The 16,199-nt window shown below is 34.9% G+C and overlaps 2 protein-coding genes across 2 annotated transcripts in view; both read right to left on the minus strand.

Moving 5' to 3' along the window:
- LOC127557569 (carcinoembryonic antigen-related cell adhesion molecule 3-like) overlaps positions 1–16,199 on the minus strand; it is a 272,771-nt gene that overhangs the window by 27,120 nt on the left and 229,452 nt on the right. The window lies entirely within an intron of this gene.
- LOC127556369 (nicotinamide riboside kinase 2-like) lies at positions 13,832–14,653 on the minus strand. The gene has a single exon (XM_051989479.1). It carries the CDS (start codon positions 14,538–14,540, stop codon positions 13,938–13,940), a length of 603 nt encoding a protein of 200 aa, XP_051845439.1. The 5' UTR covers positions 14,541–14,653; the 3' UTR covers positions 13,832–13,937.

A 16,199-nucleotide genomic window follows, 5' to 3' on the forward strand; every position in this document is an offset into this window, starting at 1 on the left:
GATGACATGCCAAAATGTGTGAGATACAGCCAAAGTAGTAATAAGGGGAAATTTTATATGTCTAGATGCTTACTTGAATAAAATAGAGAAAGAAAAAAAATCAATGACTTAGGCTTGCAATTAAAAAAGCTAAAAAAAAGAACAAATTAAACCCCCAATCAAATATCAAACTTGAAATTCTAAAAATAAAAGGAGAGATTAATAAAATTGAAAGTAAAAAAATTATTAAATTAATAAATAAAACTGAGTTGGTTCTATGAAAAAACTAATAGATAAATTCTTAGTAAATTTAATTAGAAAAAGGAAAGAAGAAAATCAAACAGTCTTAAAAATGAAAAGGGAGAAATTTTTACTAATGAGGAGGAAATTAGAGCATTTATTAGGAGTTACTTTGCCCATCTTTATGCCAATAAATTTGATACTTAAATGAAATGGATGAATACCTTCAAAAATATAGGTTGCCCAGATTAACGGAGGAAGAAGCAAATTCATTAAATAGTCCCATTTTAGAAAAAGAAATGGAACATGCTATTAATCAGCTCCCTAAGAAAAAATCTACAGGACCAGGTGGATTTACATGTGAATTCTAGCAAACATTTAAAGAACCATTAACTCCAATGCTATATAAACTATTTGAAAAAAAATATTCCTACCATATTCCTTTTGTGACACAGACATGGTACTGATGCCAAAACAAGGTAGGATGAAAACACAGAAAGAAAATTATAGACCAATTTCCCTAATGAACATTGATGCAAAAATCTTAAATAAAATGTTAGCAAAAGGATTACAGAAAATCATCCCCAGGATAATATATACCATGAACAAGTAGGATTTATACTGGGAATGCAGGGCTGGTTCAATATTAGAAAAACTACTAACATAATTGACTATATCAATAACCAAATTAATAAAAACCATATGATCATCTCATGGATGCAGAAAAAGCATTTGATAAAATCCAATACACATTCCTATTAAAAACACTAGAGAGTATAGGAATAAATGAACTTTTCCTTAAAATAGTCAATAGCATTTATTTAAAACCCTCAGTAAGTGTCATATGTAATGGTGATAAACTGGAACCATTCCCAATAAAAGCAGGAGTGAAACAAGGTTGCCCACTATCACCATTACTATTCAATATTGTGTTAAAAATGCTAGTTTTGGCAATAAGAGAAGAAAAAGATATTAAAGGAATTAGAATAGGTAATGAGGAAATTAGATTATCACTCTATGCTGGTTGATGATATGATGGTATACTTACAGAATCCTAGAAAACCAACTAAAAACTATTAGAAGTAATCCACAACGTTAGCAAAGGTTCAGGATACAAAACAAACCCACATAAATCATCAACATTTTTATACATCACTAACAAAATCCAAGCAAGAGATACAAAGAGAAATTCCATTTAAAATAACTGTCAATAGTGTAAAATATTTGGGAATCTATTTGCCAAGGGAAAGTCAGGAATTATATGAGCAAAACTACAAAATGCTTTCCACACAAATAAAGTCAGATCTAAACAATTGGAAAAATATTAAGTGCTCTTGGATAGGCCGAGCAAATATAATAAAAATAACAGTAGTATCCAAACTAATCTATTTATTTAGTGCTATACCAATCAGACTCCTAAGAAATTATTTAATGGCCTAGAAAAAATAACAACAAAATTCATCTGGAAGACCAAAAGGTCAAAAATTTCAAGGGAACTAATGAAAAAAAAATCAAATGAAAGTGGCCTAGCTGTACCTGATCTAAAACTATATTATGAAGCAGCAGTCACCAAAACCATTTGGTATTGGCTAAAAAATAGACTAGTTGATTAGTGGAATAGGTTAGGTTCACAGGACAAAATAGTCAATCACTATAGCAAACCTAAAGATCCTAGCTTTTGGCATAAGAATGCACTATTTAACAAATACTGCTGGGAAAATTGGAAATTAGTGTGGCAGAAACTGGCATTGACCCATACTTAACATCATATATCAAGATAATATCAAAATGAGTTCATGATCTAGGCATAAAAGAACATAGGATAGTTTACCTCTCAGATCTGTGGAGGAGGAGGGAATTTGTGACCAAAGATGAACTTGAGATCACTATTGATCACAAAATAGAAAATTTTTATTATATTCAGTTAAAAAGCTTTTGTACAAACATAACTAATGCAGACAAGATTGAAGGAAAACAATAAACTGGGAAAACATCTTTATAATTAAAGGTTTTGATAAAGGCCTCATTTCTAAAATATATAGAGAATTGACTCAAATTTATAAGAAATCAAGCGATTCTCCAGTTGATAAATGGTCAAAGGATATGAACAGACAATTTTCAGATAATGAAACTGAAATTATTTCTACCCGTATGAAAAGGTATTCCAAATCATTATTGATCAGAGAAATGCAAATTAAGACAACTCTGAGAGATCACTATACAACTGTCAGATTGCTAAGATGACAGGAAAAGATAATGATGAATGTTGGAGGGGAGGTGGGGAAACTAGGACACTGATGTATTGTTGGTGGAGTTCCCCACCATTCTTGAGCACAATTTGGAACTATGCTCAAAAAGTTGTCAAAGTGTGCATACCCTTTGATCCAGCAGTGTTACCACTGGGCTTACATCCCAAAAAGATCTTAAAGAAGGGAAAGGGACCTGTATGTGCAAAAATGTTTGTGGCAGTTCTTTTTGTAGTGGCCAGAAACTGGAAATTGAGTGGATGCCCATCAATTGGAGAATGGCTAAATAAATTGTGGTATATGAATAATATGGAATATTATTGCTCTGTAAGAAATGACCAGCAGGATGAATACAGAGAGGCTTGGAGAGACTTAGATGAAATGATGCTGAGTGAAATGAACAGAACCAGGAGATCATTATACACTTCAACAACAATACTATATAACAATCAGTTCTGATGGAAGTGCTATCTTCAACAACGAGAGGATCCAAATCAGTTCCAAATGATCTGTAATGAATAGAATCAGACATACCCAGTGAAAGAACACTGGGAAATGAGTGTGGAAAATAACATAGCAGTTCCACTCTTTCTGTTATTGTTTGCTATCATTTTTGTTTTTCTTCCAGGTTATTTTTACCTTCTTTCTAAATCTGATTTTTCTTGTGTAATAAGACAACTGCATAAATATTTATACATATATTGTATTTAATATATACTTTAACATATTAATAACATGTTATTTATTTATCCATACTTTATTATATTTAACTTATATATACTTTATATATTTAGCTTATATATATTTAACTTATATATACTTTATTGTAGTTAACATATACTTTAATATATTTAACATGTATCGGACTACTTAAGTCTATTTCTTAGCTAATACCAAATGATTTTGATGACTGCTGCTTTATAATATAATTTTAGATCTGGTACAGCTAGGACATCTTCATTTGCTTTTCTCTTCATTAATTCCTTTAAAATTCTTTATCTTTTGTTCTTCCAGATGAATTTTGTTGTTATTTTTTTCTAGTTCAGTATAATAATTTCTTAGGAGTATGATTGGCATAGCACTAAATAAATAGATTAGTTTAGGTAGTATTGTCTTTATTATATTCGCTTGACCTATCCAAGAGCAGTTGATATGTTTCCAGTTGCTTAGATCTAACTTTATTTGTGTGGAAAGTGTTTTATAGTTCTGCTTATACAGTTCCTGACTTTCCCTTGACAGATAGATTCCTAAATGTTTTATACTATTGACATGGAATTTTAAATGGAATTTCTCTTTGTATCTCTTGCTGTTGGATTTTGTTAGGGATGTGTAAAAATGTTGATGGTTTATGTGGATTTATTTTGTATCCTGAAATTTTGTTAAAGTTGTGGATTGCTTTTAATAGTTTTTAGTTGATTTTCTAGGGTTCTGTAATTATACCATCATATCATCTGCATAGAGTGATAATCTAGTTTCCTCATTACCTAGTCTAATTCCTTTAATATCTTTTTCTTCTCTTATTGCCAAAGCTATAATTTCTAATACAATATTGAATAGTAATGGTGATAGTGGGCAACCTTGTTTCAACTCTGATCTTATTGGGAATGGTTCCAGTTTATCCCCATTACATATGCTTGCTGATGGTTTTAAATAGATGCTACTGACTGTTTTAAGGGAAAGTCCATTTATTCCTATACTCTCTTGTGTTTTTAACAGGAATGAGTGTTGGATTTTGTCAAATGCTTTTTCTGCATCTATTGGATGCAGATGATCATATGGTTTTTGTTTATTTGGTTATTGATATAATCAATTGTGCTAATAATTTTCCTAATATTGAACCAGCCTGGTATAAATTATACTTGTTCATGGTGTATTATCCTGGGGATGATTTTATGTAATCTCTTTGCTAATATTTTACTTATGATTTCTGCATTAATATTCATCAGGGAGATTGGTCTATAATTTTCTTTCTCTGTTTCCTCCTTCCTGTTTTAGGTGTCATTACCATGTCTGTGTCATAAAAGAAATCTGGTAGGAATCCTTTATTCCCTATTTTTTCAAATAGTTTATATAGTATTGGAGTTAATTGTTCTTTAAATGTTGGTAGAATTCACATGTAAATCCATCTGGTCCTGTGAATTTTTTCTTAGGGAGTTGATTAATAGGTTATTCTATTTCTTTTTCTAAAATGGAACTATTTAAATAATTTATTTACTCTTCTGTTAATTTGGGTAATCTATATTTTTGTAGGTATTCCTCCATTTCACTTAATTTGTCAAATTTATTGGCATAAAGTTGGGCAAAGTAACTTCTAAATATTGCTCTAATTTCTTCTTATTTGGTGGATAGTTCCCCCTTTTCATTTTTGAGGTTAACATTTGATTTTCTTCTTTCCTTTTTCTAATCAAATTAACTAAAGGTTTATCTATTTTTTTTAAATAAAGCCAACTCTTAGTTTTATTTATTAATTCAGTAGTTTTTTTTTAACTTTCAGTTTTATTGATCTCTCCTATTTTTAGAATTTCAAGTTTCGTATTTGGGGGTTTTACTTTGTTCTTTTTCTAGCTTTTTTAGTTTCAAGCCCAATTTATTGATCTGCTTTTTCTCTATTTTATGCAAATAAACAGCTAGAGATATAAAATTTCCCCTGATTACTGCTTTGGCTGCATCCTACAAATTTTGGTATGTCATCTTATTATTGTCATTCTCTTGGATGAAATTATGGGTTGTGCCTATGATTTGCTTTTTTAACCATTCATTCTTTAGAATGAGATTATTTAGTTTTCAATTACTTTTTGGTCTATGTTTCCCTGGCCTTTTATTGAATATAATTTTTATTGCATTGTGATCTAAAAAAATGCATTTACTATTTCTGCTTTTCTGCATTTGATTTTGAGGTCTTTATGTCCTCTTATATGGTCAATATTTGTATAGGTTCCATGAACTGTCAAGAAGAAAGTGTACTCCTTTCTATCTCCATTCAATTTTTTCCAAAGAGATATCATATCTAGCTTTTCTAGTATTCTATTTACTTCTTTAATGTCTTTCTTATTTATTTTGTAGTTTGATTTATCTAGTTCTGAGAGAGCAAGGTTGAAATCTACCACTATTATATTTTTGCTTCTTGCAACTCTCTTAACTTCTCCTTTGGAATTTAAATGCTACCCTACTTAGTGCATATATGTTTAATATTGATATTGCTTCATTATTTATGATACCCTTTAGCAAGATATAGTTTCCTTCCTTATGTCTTTTAATTAGATCAATTTTTGCTTTTGCTTGATCTGAGATCAGGATGGCTACCCCTGTTTTTTACTTCACTTGAAGCAAAATAGAATGTGCTCCAGTCTTTTAACTCTTCTCTGTATGTATTGCTCTGCTTTAAATGTGTTTCTTTGTAAATAACATATTGTAGAATTCTGGCTTTTAATCCAGTCTGCTATCTGCTTACTATTTATGGGAGAGCTTACTCCATTCACATTTACAGTTAAAACTACCAATTCTGTATTTCCTGCCATCTTATTAACCCTAAATTATAATTTTCTCTTTCATTTTCCCCTTTCCCTTCTCCCCAGTATTTTACTTATGAGCACTACTTGCCTCAGGCAATCCTTCCCCTTTAGAGACCCTCTCCTTTTCTTACACCTTTCTCCTACTGTTTTCCCTTCTATTTAGCCTACTCCTTCCCTTCTCACCTTTCCCCTCCCACTCTTCTATAGGGTGAGAGAAGTTTCTTGGTGAAACCAAATATATCTAATATTCTTTCTTTGAGAAAAATCTGATGAGAGTAAAATTCACATAATATTCATCAACTTCCCCTTTTTTCTCAATTATAATAGATTTTCATTATTGTTCAATGACCAGCAGGATGAATACAGAGAGGATTGGCGAGACTTACATGAACTGATGCTGAGTGAAATGAGCAGAACCAGGAGATCATTATATGCCTCAACAATGATACTGTATGAGGATGTATTGTGATGGAATCAATTGATCAAGGATGGACAAAAGCAACTACACCCAAAGAAAGAACACAGGGAAATGAATGTAAACTGCTTGCATATTTGTCTTTCTTCCCAGGTTATTTTTATCTTCTGAATCCAATTCTTCCTGTGCAACAAGAGAACTGTTCGGTTCTGCACACATATATTGTATCTAGGATACACTGTGACATATTTAACTTGTATAGGACTACTTGCCATCTGGGGGAGGGGGTGAAGGGAAGCAGGGGAAAAGTCGGAACAGAAGTGCAAGGGATAATGTTGTAAAAAAAAAAGTTACCCAGGCATGGGCTCTGTCAATAAAAAGTTATAATAAAAAAATTATAATAGATTTTCTTTGCCACTGTAGGTACAGTGCCTACAATTGCCACTGTAATTTCCCTGATTTTACCTCCACTTTCCCCCTTTTTTCCTGTTACAATCCCCTTTCCATTTCTAGTTTCTTTTTTATATTATAATCATAAAATAATATTATGCTTGTACTCTCTATGTATACTTATAACAGAAATATAGTTCTCAAGTGTTTTTTTTTCTTCTTTTTATCTTTTTATGCTTCTCTTGAGTTCTATATTTGGAAGTCAAATTTTTGTTTAGCTCTGGTGTTTTCATGAAAAAATAAATGAAATTCACCAGTTTCATTGAATGTCTATCTGTTTCCCTGAAAGAAAATGCTCATTTTAGCTGGGGAATTTATTCTTTGCTGCATTCCAAGTTCCTTCACCTTTCAGAATATCAAATTCCAAGCAATTTGATCCTTTAAAGTGGAAGCTGCTAGGTCCTGACTAATCCTTATTGTGGCTCCTCAGTAATTGAATTGTTTTTTTTTTTTTTTCTGGCTGTTTGTAATATTTTTTCCTTGGTTTGATAGCAAAATTTATCCATGATATTTCTTGGGGTTTTACTTTTGGGGTTTCTATCAGGACTGTTCAGTGAATTCTTTCAATGGTCATTTTGCCTTCTGATTTCATGACATCCAGGCAATTCTCTTTGATGATTTCCTGAAAAATAGTGTTTAGGCTCTTTTTTTCATCATGGATATCAGGAACTCCAATAATCCTTAGATTGTCTCTCCTGGATCCATTTTCCAGCTTGATTGTTTTCCCAGTTACCTATTTTACATTTTTTTTTTATTTTGCTTGACTGATTCTTGATATCTCATTGAGTCATTCATTGCTATTTGTTCAGCTCTGAATTTTAGTGAATTATTTTCTTCATATACTTTTTTTACTTCTTTTTTGTATTTGTCCAATTGAATTTTTAAATGAATTGTTTTGTTCTATGAAATTTTTTTCCATTTCCCAAATTCTGTTTTACTGGGAGTTGTTTTCTTTTCCCATTTTTTTTTTTAACAAATCTATCTTTTAATGAGTTATATGTCTTTTCCAAACCCTCTTACAAAGTTTTCATTTCCTTTCCCCATTTTTTCTTCTAGCTCTCTTTTAAGATCTTTTAAAATTTCTTTTAGAAAAGCCTTGTGTGATGGGTACCAGATGTCATCTGGAGACAATCTGCCTTTAATCTCCTCAGGGTTTGAAATCTGTTCTTTTTTTTTTCACCATAAAAGCTGTCTATCATAAAAATTCTCTTTACTTTTTTACTCTTTTTTTTTTAAGTTAAGGTCTGCTTTTAGGACAGTGGAGGTTTTTCAAGTTTGCTCTACAAGCAGTGACTTCCTCTATAAGTGCCCATGGCTGCACTGGTCAGTGCTAACTCACTCCCAGCACTAGGTGGATGTGGCCAGATCCTGTGTTTCTGGTGTTTCAGAGTTCATTATTTACCTTTTGTGTTTGTGTTGGATGTTTTATAACTCCTCTGCTATCTACTGGTTTGGAATCAGGGCAAAATGGCCAATACTGCTGTAGATTCCTGTAGATTCTTCCCCATAGATTCTTCACCAAATGGAGTCTGCAACACCCTGCAGAGTCTGAACCATCCTGGACTCTGGGCTGTCTCAGCTGTTGTCTGTGCTCTGCCTGCTTGTGCTTGGCTGTCTCCCTCCTGTTTTTGATTGAACCAAACATTTTCTGGTGATCTTTGAAATTGTCTTCTGCTGGTAATCTGTTGCACTCCCAATATTTGTGGATTCTGCTAGTCTAATTCTATCTAATTAAGCTAATTCAGAGGCTGGATTTGCTAATTAGTCTGAGGGTTGTAGGAGAAGGTCAGAAAGAATCATGTGTCCTCTCTGCCATCTTGGTTCCACCCCTGGAAGTCCCTACTCCCTTTCCAGGGACTCTTAAATTATTTTTCCCTGATCTATTTCCAGTTCAGTTATTGCTATGAGATATCCTATACTTCTATTTTAAATTCTTTTTACTTAATTTTAATATTTCTTGTCATCTTAAAAAATCATTAGCTACTGTTTGTTTGTTTTAATTTTCAAGAAGTCTGTTGCTTGGGTAAGGCTTCTATCTCTTGTGCCAAGAATTTCCAGTTCTTTCATGTGCAGTTCTTAAATCTTTTCCATTTCTTTCCCTAGCACTCTTGTTTCTTTTTCTTTTCTTTCCTCTAGTATTCTTACCTTATTTATTCTATAATTTTTATTTCTTTCCCCTTCTGACTCTTACTTCATCTTTTCTGATAAATTGAATCCCAACTTTTGTTGTAGCTGGTTTTTCTTTCTTTCTAGGAGGTGTGCAAAGTCAGGCACTGGGGAAGAATTTAGTCTTAATGACTCTGATGTTTTAATCTTGCTTAACTTTTTGGGTTTAGTGCTCAGCCAGCCTACAGGAGAGGGTCTGTTCACTCATGACTAATTCAATCTCTTGAGAACTAATTCTGTCTCCCAGTGATGCTATAATAGTGGAGGAGAGGAGGTGACACTAACCCCATTTCTTCATGTGTACCACTCAGGGTAGTCTTACTCTCATATAGAAATTGTTTTATTCTTGTCCATAAAAGCAAATTACAATTTAAATTCTGCTGGCCTCCACATTGCTATGCTTTGTTAAGGAAACTCCTTTTGTCATTATTTTTTCCTGTCATCTTATCCAGTTTGAGAGTTGGGTAGTGGTACCTCAGAGTTGTCAGAATTTGCTTTTCTCTGATCAATAATGATTTATAGCACCTTTTCAAATGACTAGAAATGGTTTTAATTTCTTCATCTGAAAATGCCTGTTCATAACTTTTGACCATTTATCAACTGGAGAATAGGTTGAATTCTTATAAATTTGAGTCAATTCTCTATATATTTTGGAAATGAGGCCTTTATCAGAACCCTTGAATGTCAATTTTTCCCCCTTATATTGCTTCCCTTCCAATTTTGTCTGCATTGTTTTTGTTTGTACAAAACCTTTTTAACTTAATATAATCAGAATTCTCTATTTTGCCTTCAATAATGTACTCAAGTTTTTCTTTGGCCACAGATTCCTTCTTTTTCCACAGATCTGAGAGGTAAATTATCCTTTGTACTTCTCATTTGCTTATAATATTACTCTTTATGTCTAAATCAGGAACCTATTTTGATCTTTTCTTGGTATAGGGTGTTAAGTGTGGATCAATGCCTAGTCCTCTGCCATACAAATTTCCAATTTTCACAGCAGTTTTTGTCAAATAGTGTGTTCTTATGCCAAAAACTGGGGCCTTTGAGTTTGTCAAATACTAGATTTCTATAGTTATTGGCTATTTTGTCTGTCCTAGCATATTCCACTGATTGATTCCTCTATGTCTTAGCCAGTATCCAGCGGTTTTTGATGACTATTGCTTTATAATATAGTTTTAGGTCTGGCACAGCTAGGTCACCTCCAGTTGCTTTTGGTTTCATTAATTCCTTTGAAATTTTTGACCTTTTGTTCTTCAGATGATGTTCTTAATAATGAACCAGCTCTGCATTCCTGGTATAAATCCTACTTGATCATGGTGTATTATCCCAGAGATAACTTGCTGTAATCTCTTTGCTAATATATTAAGATTTAAGATTTTTGCTATAACAAGATTTTTTTTTAATAATCACGACAACTATCTACACCCAAAGAGAGGACTGTGTGTGGATCACAGCATAGCATTTTTTTACTTCTTTTGTTGTTTGCTTTAATTTTATTTTTTTCTCATTTTTCTTTCCTTTCTGATTTGATTTTTTCTTATGCAGAAAAATAATTGTATAAATACATATGCCTATATTGGATTTACATATATTAAAAAAAAAAAAAACAATCATGGCAACCATGAAAGGGTCACTCTCTGGCATGGCTATCACTGTGTACCTCACCATCTAACTCAATAATTACTTTGTTCCATAGCAGATTGGAGAGGACTCTCTCAGCTTTTTTGTCAGTAAAGTGATCAGAGAATTAAACATCCCAAACTCAAAAAAAAAAAACCAAAAAACAAGAAATAGGTCTCAAGCTCAAAACTCATTTTTCTCATTTTTGCATGAAAAAAAGATGTGGTTCACATGCAAAACAGAGGCAGTAGTTAATAGATTGTCCTGTCCAACATGAGGTTGCCACAAGACAAAGGGATATATGTATCTGTATAGGATCAGCACATAGAAAATCTGCATTTGATTCTCACTTGAAACAAGCTGCCTGTTCAACCAAGAATAAAGAAAACTCAAGTAGTAGGGCTCATTTCAGACTGGAATTGTTATTTAGATACAAATTGTGGAAAACAAGTTTGGTCAGATAAATATGTCACCTTTGATTATTGAAAGCTGCATGTACTAAAAACCATAAACAAAGAACCAGATCTTTGACAAATGGGTTATTAGAGCAGAACTTTTAAACAAGAGATGTGAGATGAATAATTTTTATTACATTAAATTTAAAAAGTGTTGCACAAACAAAATCAATGCAACCAAGATTAGAAGGAAAGAAGGAAACTAGGAGAGAAAGATTGTACCTCAAGTTTCTCTGATAAAGTTCTCATTTCACAAATATATAGAAAACTCTGTTAAAGTAAGAATATAAGTTATTTCTCAATTGGTGAATGCTCAAAGGATATGATGACAGTTTTCAAAAGAAGAAATAATTGCATTTTAGTCATTTGACTAAAATGCATTTTTCATATAATAAATATATAAATCTATAGTTTATAAATATATAATACAAAATATAGCAAATGCATTTCAGTCTTAACAAATGCTCTAAAGTGCTATTGATTAGACAAATTGCAAATTAAAACAATTCTGAGGCACTATCCTACAACTATCAGATTGGCTAATAAGATAGAAAAGGGAAATGACAAATGTTGGAGGGAATGTAGAAAAATTGACACACTAATACAGTCTTTTTTTTTTCCCCTGAGGCAATTGGAGTTAAGTGACTTGCTGAGGGTCACACAGCTATGAAGTTTTAAGTGTGTGAGACAAGATTTGAACTCAGGTCTTCCTGATTTCAGGGCTGGAGGTCTATCTACTGCACCATCTAGCTGCCCCTACTAATGCAGTCTTAATAGAATTGTGAACTGATACAACCATTCTGAAGAAAAACTTGTTGCTATGTCTTAGGGCTAAAAAACTATATACTCTGACCCAGAAATACTACCATTAATTCTGTCTGCCAAAACAAGAGTTTTGTTTTGTTTTGTGAGAAAAGGATCTGTTTATATTTTTAAAAATTATGACAGCTCTTTTTGGATGTGACAAATATTGGAAATGGAAGGGCTTTCCATTAGTTGAGGAAGAGCTGAACAAGATGTGGTATATGATTGAGATTCTCAGCAATATGATACAAGACAATTCTGAATGACTTTTTGTGAAAATGTTATTAACCTCCAGAGAAAGAAATGATGGAATATGAATACTTTTTTTAAAATTTTTTTTCTTTCCTGTATTCTTTTTTGCAACATGGCTAATATGGAAATACATTGTATATAGTTTAACATGTATATGTTATGAGTTCAAATGTTGGAGTTCTTATTCTTCTCACAACACAGCCGGTTTAGCTTAGGGCCCTCCGAATATCTCCAAATCCTTCTCTTGGAGCTCAGCTAGCTTTCTGGTGAGTCTTTCAGACCAGCTTGGTCTCAGTGGGGGGCATGCAGGAGCCCAGCCACCTACCACAGTGGTGTGAGATGAAGATGAATCTGGTTGTCCACTGAACTCTCACTCGTAGCTTTATCCTCTGAAAACTCTTCGTCTGCCACCAGAGTCGCTCCTCTCCAGTCCAGCTGAACTCTCTTCTGCAACCAGCCAGCCAAGAGGAAAAAATGTATTCTGCCATAGAGCCCTCATCGCTGGCCTTTTATCTGACTCTTCTGAGAGAATGGGATTATAGGTTTTCTCCCATAGTGCTCTCTGGCCCAACGAGCTTCAAGGGAGGTGTGAACTCATTGAACTCCAATGAGTAAAGGTGTGAACACGAGCCTTGTATTAATTAGTTCTACTTAGTACCTTGTTTCAGGTTCTGCCCAAAACATCTTCTTGTAAGATTAGATCAACTCTAATTAGTTAGCAGTTAGTAAGGATTCCAACATCTCCCCCTTTCTTTTGTTTTAAAACATAGGGGGTTTCTGAGGGGGTACACATAAATCCATCAATATGGGCCAGAACTTTGTAACAGATATACATGGTATACATAAATCCATCAATATGGGAGGCATTATACATAATTTACATAAGCACATAGCAATATAACACAGGCTAGTAGTAATGTAACAAATAACATGAATCATCCTGAAAATTTACACATGTCCATAAGTCCTAGAAACAGTCCAATAGGATTCCATTGTCCATTAGTTCATGTGCCAGGAATCTAATAATTCTTGTAAGCTCTGAAGTACTGCAAAAGGTCTCATCAACAATTTTTCACTTAAGGAATCCAATGATTCTCGCTGGTTTTTCAAGAACTAAAACAGTTTCATCTCGTGTTAGGAAATCCAATGATTCCTGAAGATTTTAAAAGTCTTTTTAACAGTCTCTTTGTCAGCTATGCTCTTTCAATGGTGAGCACAATCAGCAACAGAACCACCCGATATTTCTTGGGTCTTCTCCTTTGTTTCAAGGGTCTGCTCCATCTCTCTGCGATGGACAAGGCGAATGCGGCTTGTCGGCACCCATCTGATTCCTTCTCCACATGTAGAGATGCAAGCAAATCCTCTCCCCCAAGCAGTTAGCCTATCTGGTCCCTTCCATTCACCACTTTCTGGATCTCTCCACATCACCTGGCGATTATCTAAAGATAGTGGAGCTGCTCGCACTGGGCACTGCTCTTCTGGTGGGTTATAAAACCTGTCTGCTGGAGCCAGTGCATCTTTATCAAAGATTAAAAAATTAATGGTATAGAGAACTAAATTTAGAAGTTCTCTAGGGTTACCCGTGGCTCCCCCTTTCTTTTGTTTTTGGAGGAGTGTCTTAATGTCCCTGTTTCTTTTTTCTACTATTGCTTGACCTCCCCAGGAGCTAAGGGTGCCTGTCTCTGGGCCCTGTAGAGTCTATGGACTTGGTTCAGTGTATTGTTCCTTTGGCATGATGGAGATCTGCTAAATCCGTGAGGGGCAGGTCCCACTCCCTTTCTCACTCTCTTCCCAGAAGCTAGGGGCGATTTAAGAGTGTATTCTGGATGTCTTCCAGGACTTGACGGTAAAGCTCATCTCTGGATTTCAGTCCATCGATATGCACTACATCCACACCATTGTTATCCATCTCCTGCCTGTATTTCTGGTACATGGGCCAAATATGGCCATCAAAGAGACCCGGAGGGTCAGGAACTTTATAGTTGCGGGTACTTCTTCTTCTCTTGCATTCCTCATATGGAACAGCCAAAAAGTAACGGCGACTGTACAAATCCAGCAAGGGCTTGTAACTATAGAGCAAGAAGCCTTCCAGGATGAGGATGTGGGTATCATCGGAGTTGGATTCCTGGGAGTTCTGTTGGATGTTGATCCCATGGGTGCGGGCAAACTTCATGGGGTTGTTTAGCCATGCCAGGACTGTGTTCAACATGGCCTCCATGTCCAAAGATTCCAGCACGTCCCATTGCTTAAAGCCGTCTTCCCCGACTTCTATTTGATCTTGTGGCTTGTAAAAGTCATCCTGGTGGATCACACAGCAGTTTGGTAAGGTTTTGATGAGTCTATTGGTCAGTGTAGTTTTTCCTCCGTTGGTCATGCCTCCAATGCCAATGATGTACTTCATCTTCTGTTCCCTCTGTGGGTGGGGAGTGGTGGTGGAGACGGGCTGGGATGGCGCCAGGGGAAGGGGAGTGGGAGGCGACCCTAATTTCTGGGTTGAAGGGTCTTTTCCACTGGAATCAGGATCGTAGCTTTTCCACTGAAATCCACTGAGGGGGTCTGTTAGCCCCACGTTGGGCGCCAAATGTTATGAGTTCAAATGTTGGAGTTCTTGTTCTTCTCACAACACAGCCGGTTTAGCTTAGGGCCCTCCGAATATCTCCAAATCCTTCTCTTGGAGCTCAGCTAGCTTTCTGGTGAGTCTTTCAGACCAGCTTGGTCTCAGTGGGGGGCATGCAGGAGCCCAGCCACCTACCACAGTGGTGTGGGATGAAGATGAATCTGGTTGTCCACTGAACTCTCACTCGTAGCTTTATCCTCTGAAAACTCTTCGTCTGCCACCAGAGTCGCTCCTCTCCAGTCCAGCTGAACTCTCTTCTGCGACCAGCCAGCCAAGAGGAAAAAATGTATTCTGCCATAAAGCCCTCATCGCTGGCCTTTTATCTGACTCTTCTGAGAGAATGGGATTATGGGTTTTCTCCCATAGTGCTCTCTGGCCCAATGAACTTCAAGGGAGGTGTGAACTCATTGAACTCCAATGAGTAAAGGTGTGAACACGAGCCTTGTATTAATTAGTTCTACTTAGTACCTTGTTTCAGGTTCTGCCCAAAACATCTTCTTGTAAGATTAGATCAACTCTAATTAGTTAGCAGTTAGTAAGGATTCCAACATGTATAATCTATAGCAAAATACTTGCTTTCTCAAGAAAAGGCCAGGAAAGGGAGGAGAGAAAGGAATTTGGAATGTCAAAATAACAAAAAAAATGAATGTTAATGATTTTTGACATTTGATTGAAAAAAATAAAATAAAAACATTCTTTAAAATGTTTTGAAATGGAAATATAATGGGCTGAGGCTTGAGATGATGCACTGAGGTCCCAAGTACATGAGGCTAAATAGTAATTGGACCATACTCTATTAATATATAAGCTTGGAGAAAGAATGGCCCCCGCCCACTCTTTGTGCAAGTCCTGATGTGTTGTATAGAAATGATGATTTTGGTGGGTGGAGGCAGGGGAGTGGAAAAGGAAGGGGAGGAGAAACTGCTTGCTTTTGCCATTGTGAAGACCTTTCAGCTCAGATTCCCTCTCTGTTAGCTGGCTTCCTGTCGCAGCTGCCCATATTGCTATCGCAATCTTTCTTGACTATATTTGCTATCACAATCCTTATTCACCTCTTCACTTCACAATAAAGATTGAAGATTTTTCCCTTAAACTGAATTCCTGACTCTGGCTGATTTTAAATACACGGTCATTACAGGGAAAAAAAAAAGAATTCTTTTTGTTTGATTATATTGAGTTTGCCTTACTTGACTAGGGCAAGATTCTAACCAAAATTCCTTTCAACATCCCACTTCAATTGATGTCTTCAAGACATTTTATAGGATCATGGAATGAGGGGGACTGTTAAGAGACTTTAAAGTCAGCTTATACAACCATTTTATTTAGACAATGAGAAGGTCAGAATGTGGAAAATCCTACTGAGAGATTGTGTCTCTGCTAGGTGGGGGAAACAATGTTGTCTTTTTGAGAAAACATCTCCCACAAATTCAGGCTAACGACTTT

Source organism: Antechinus flavipes, chromosome 3 (assembly GCF_016432865.1).
Source record: "Antechinus flavipes isolate AdamAnt ecotype Samford, QLD, Australia chromosome 3, AdamAnt_v2, whole genome shotgun sequence".
In the NCBI taxonomy this organism is placed as follows: Eukaryota; Metazoa; Chordata; class Mammalia; order Dasyuromorphia; family Dasyuridae; genus Antechinus; species Antechinus flavipes.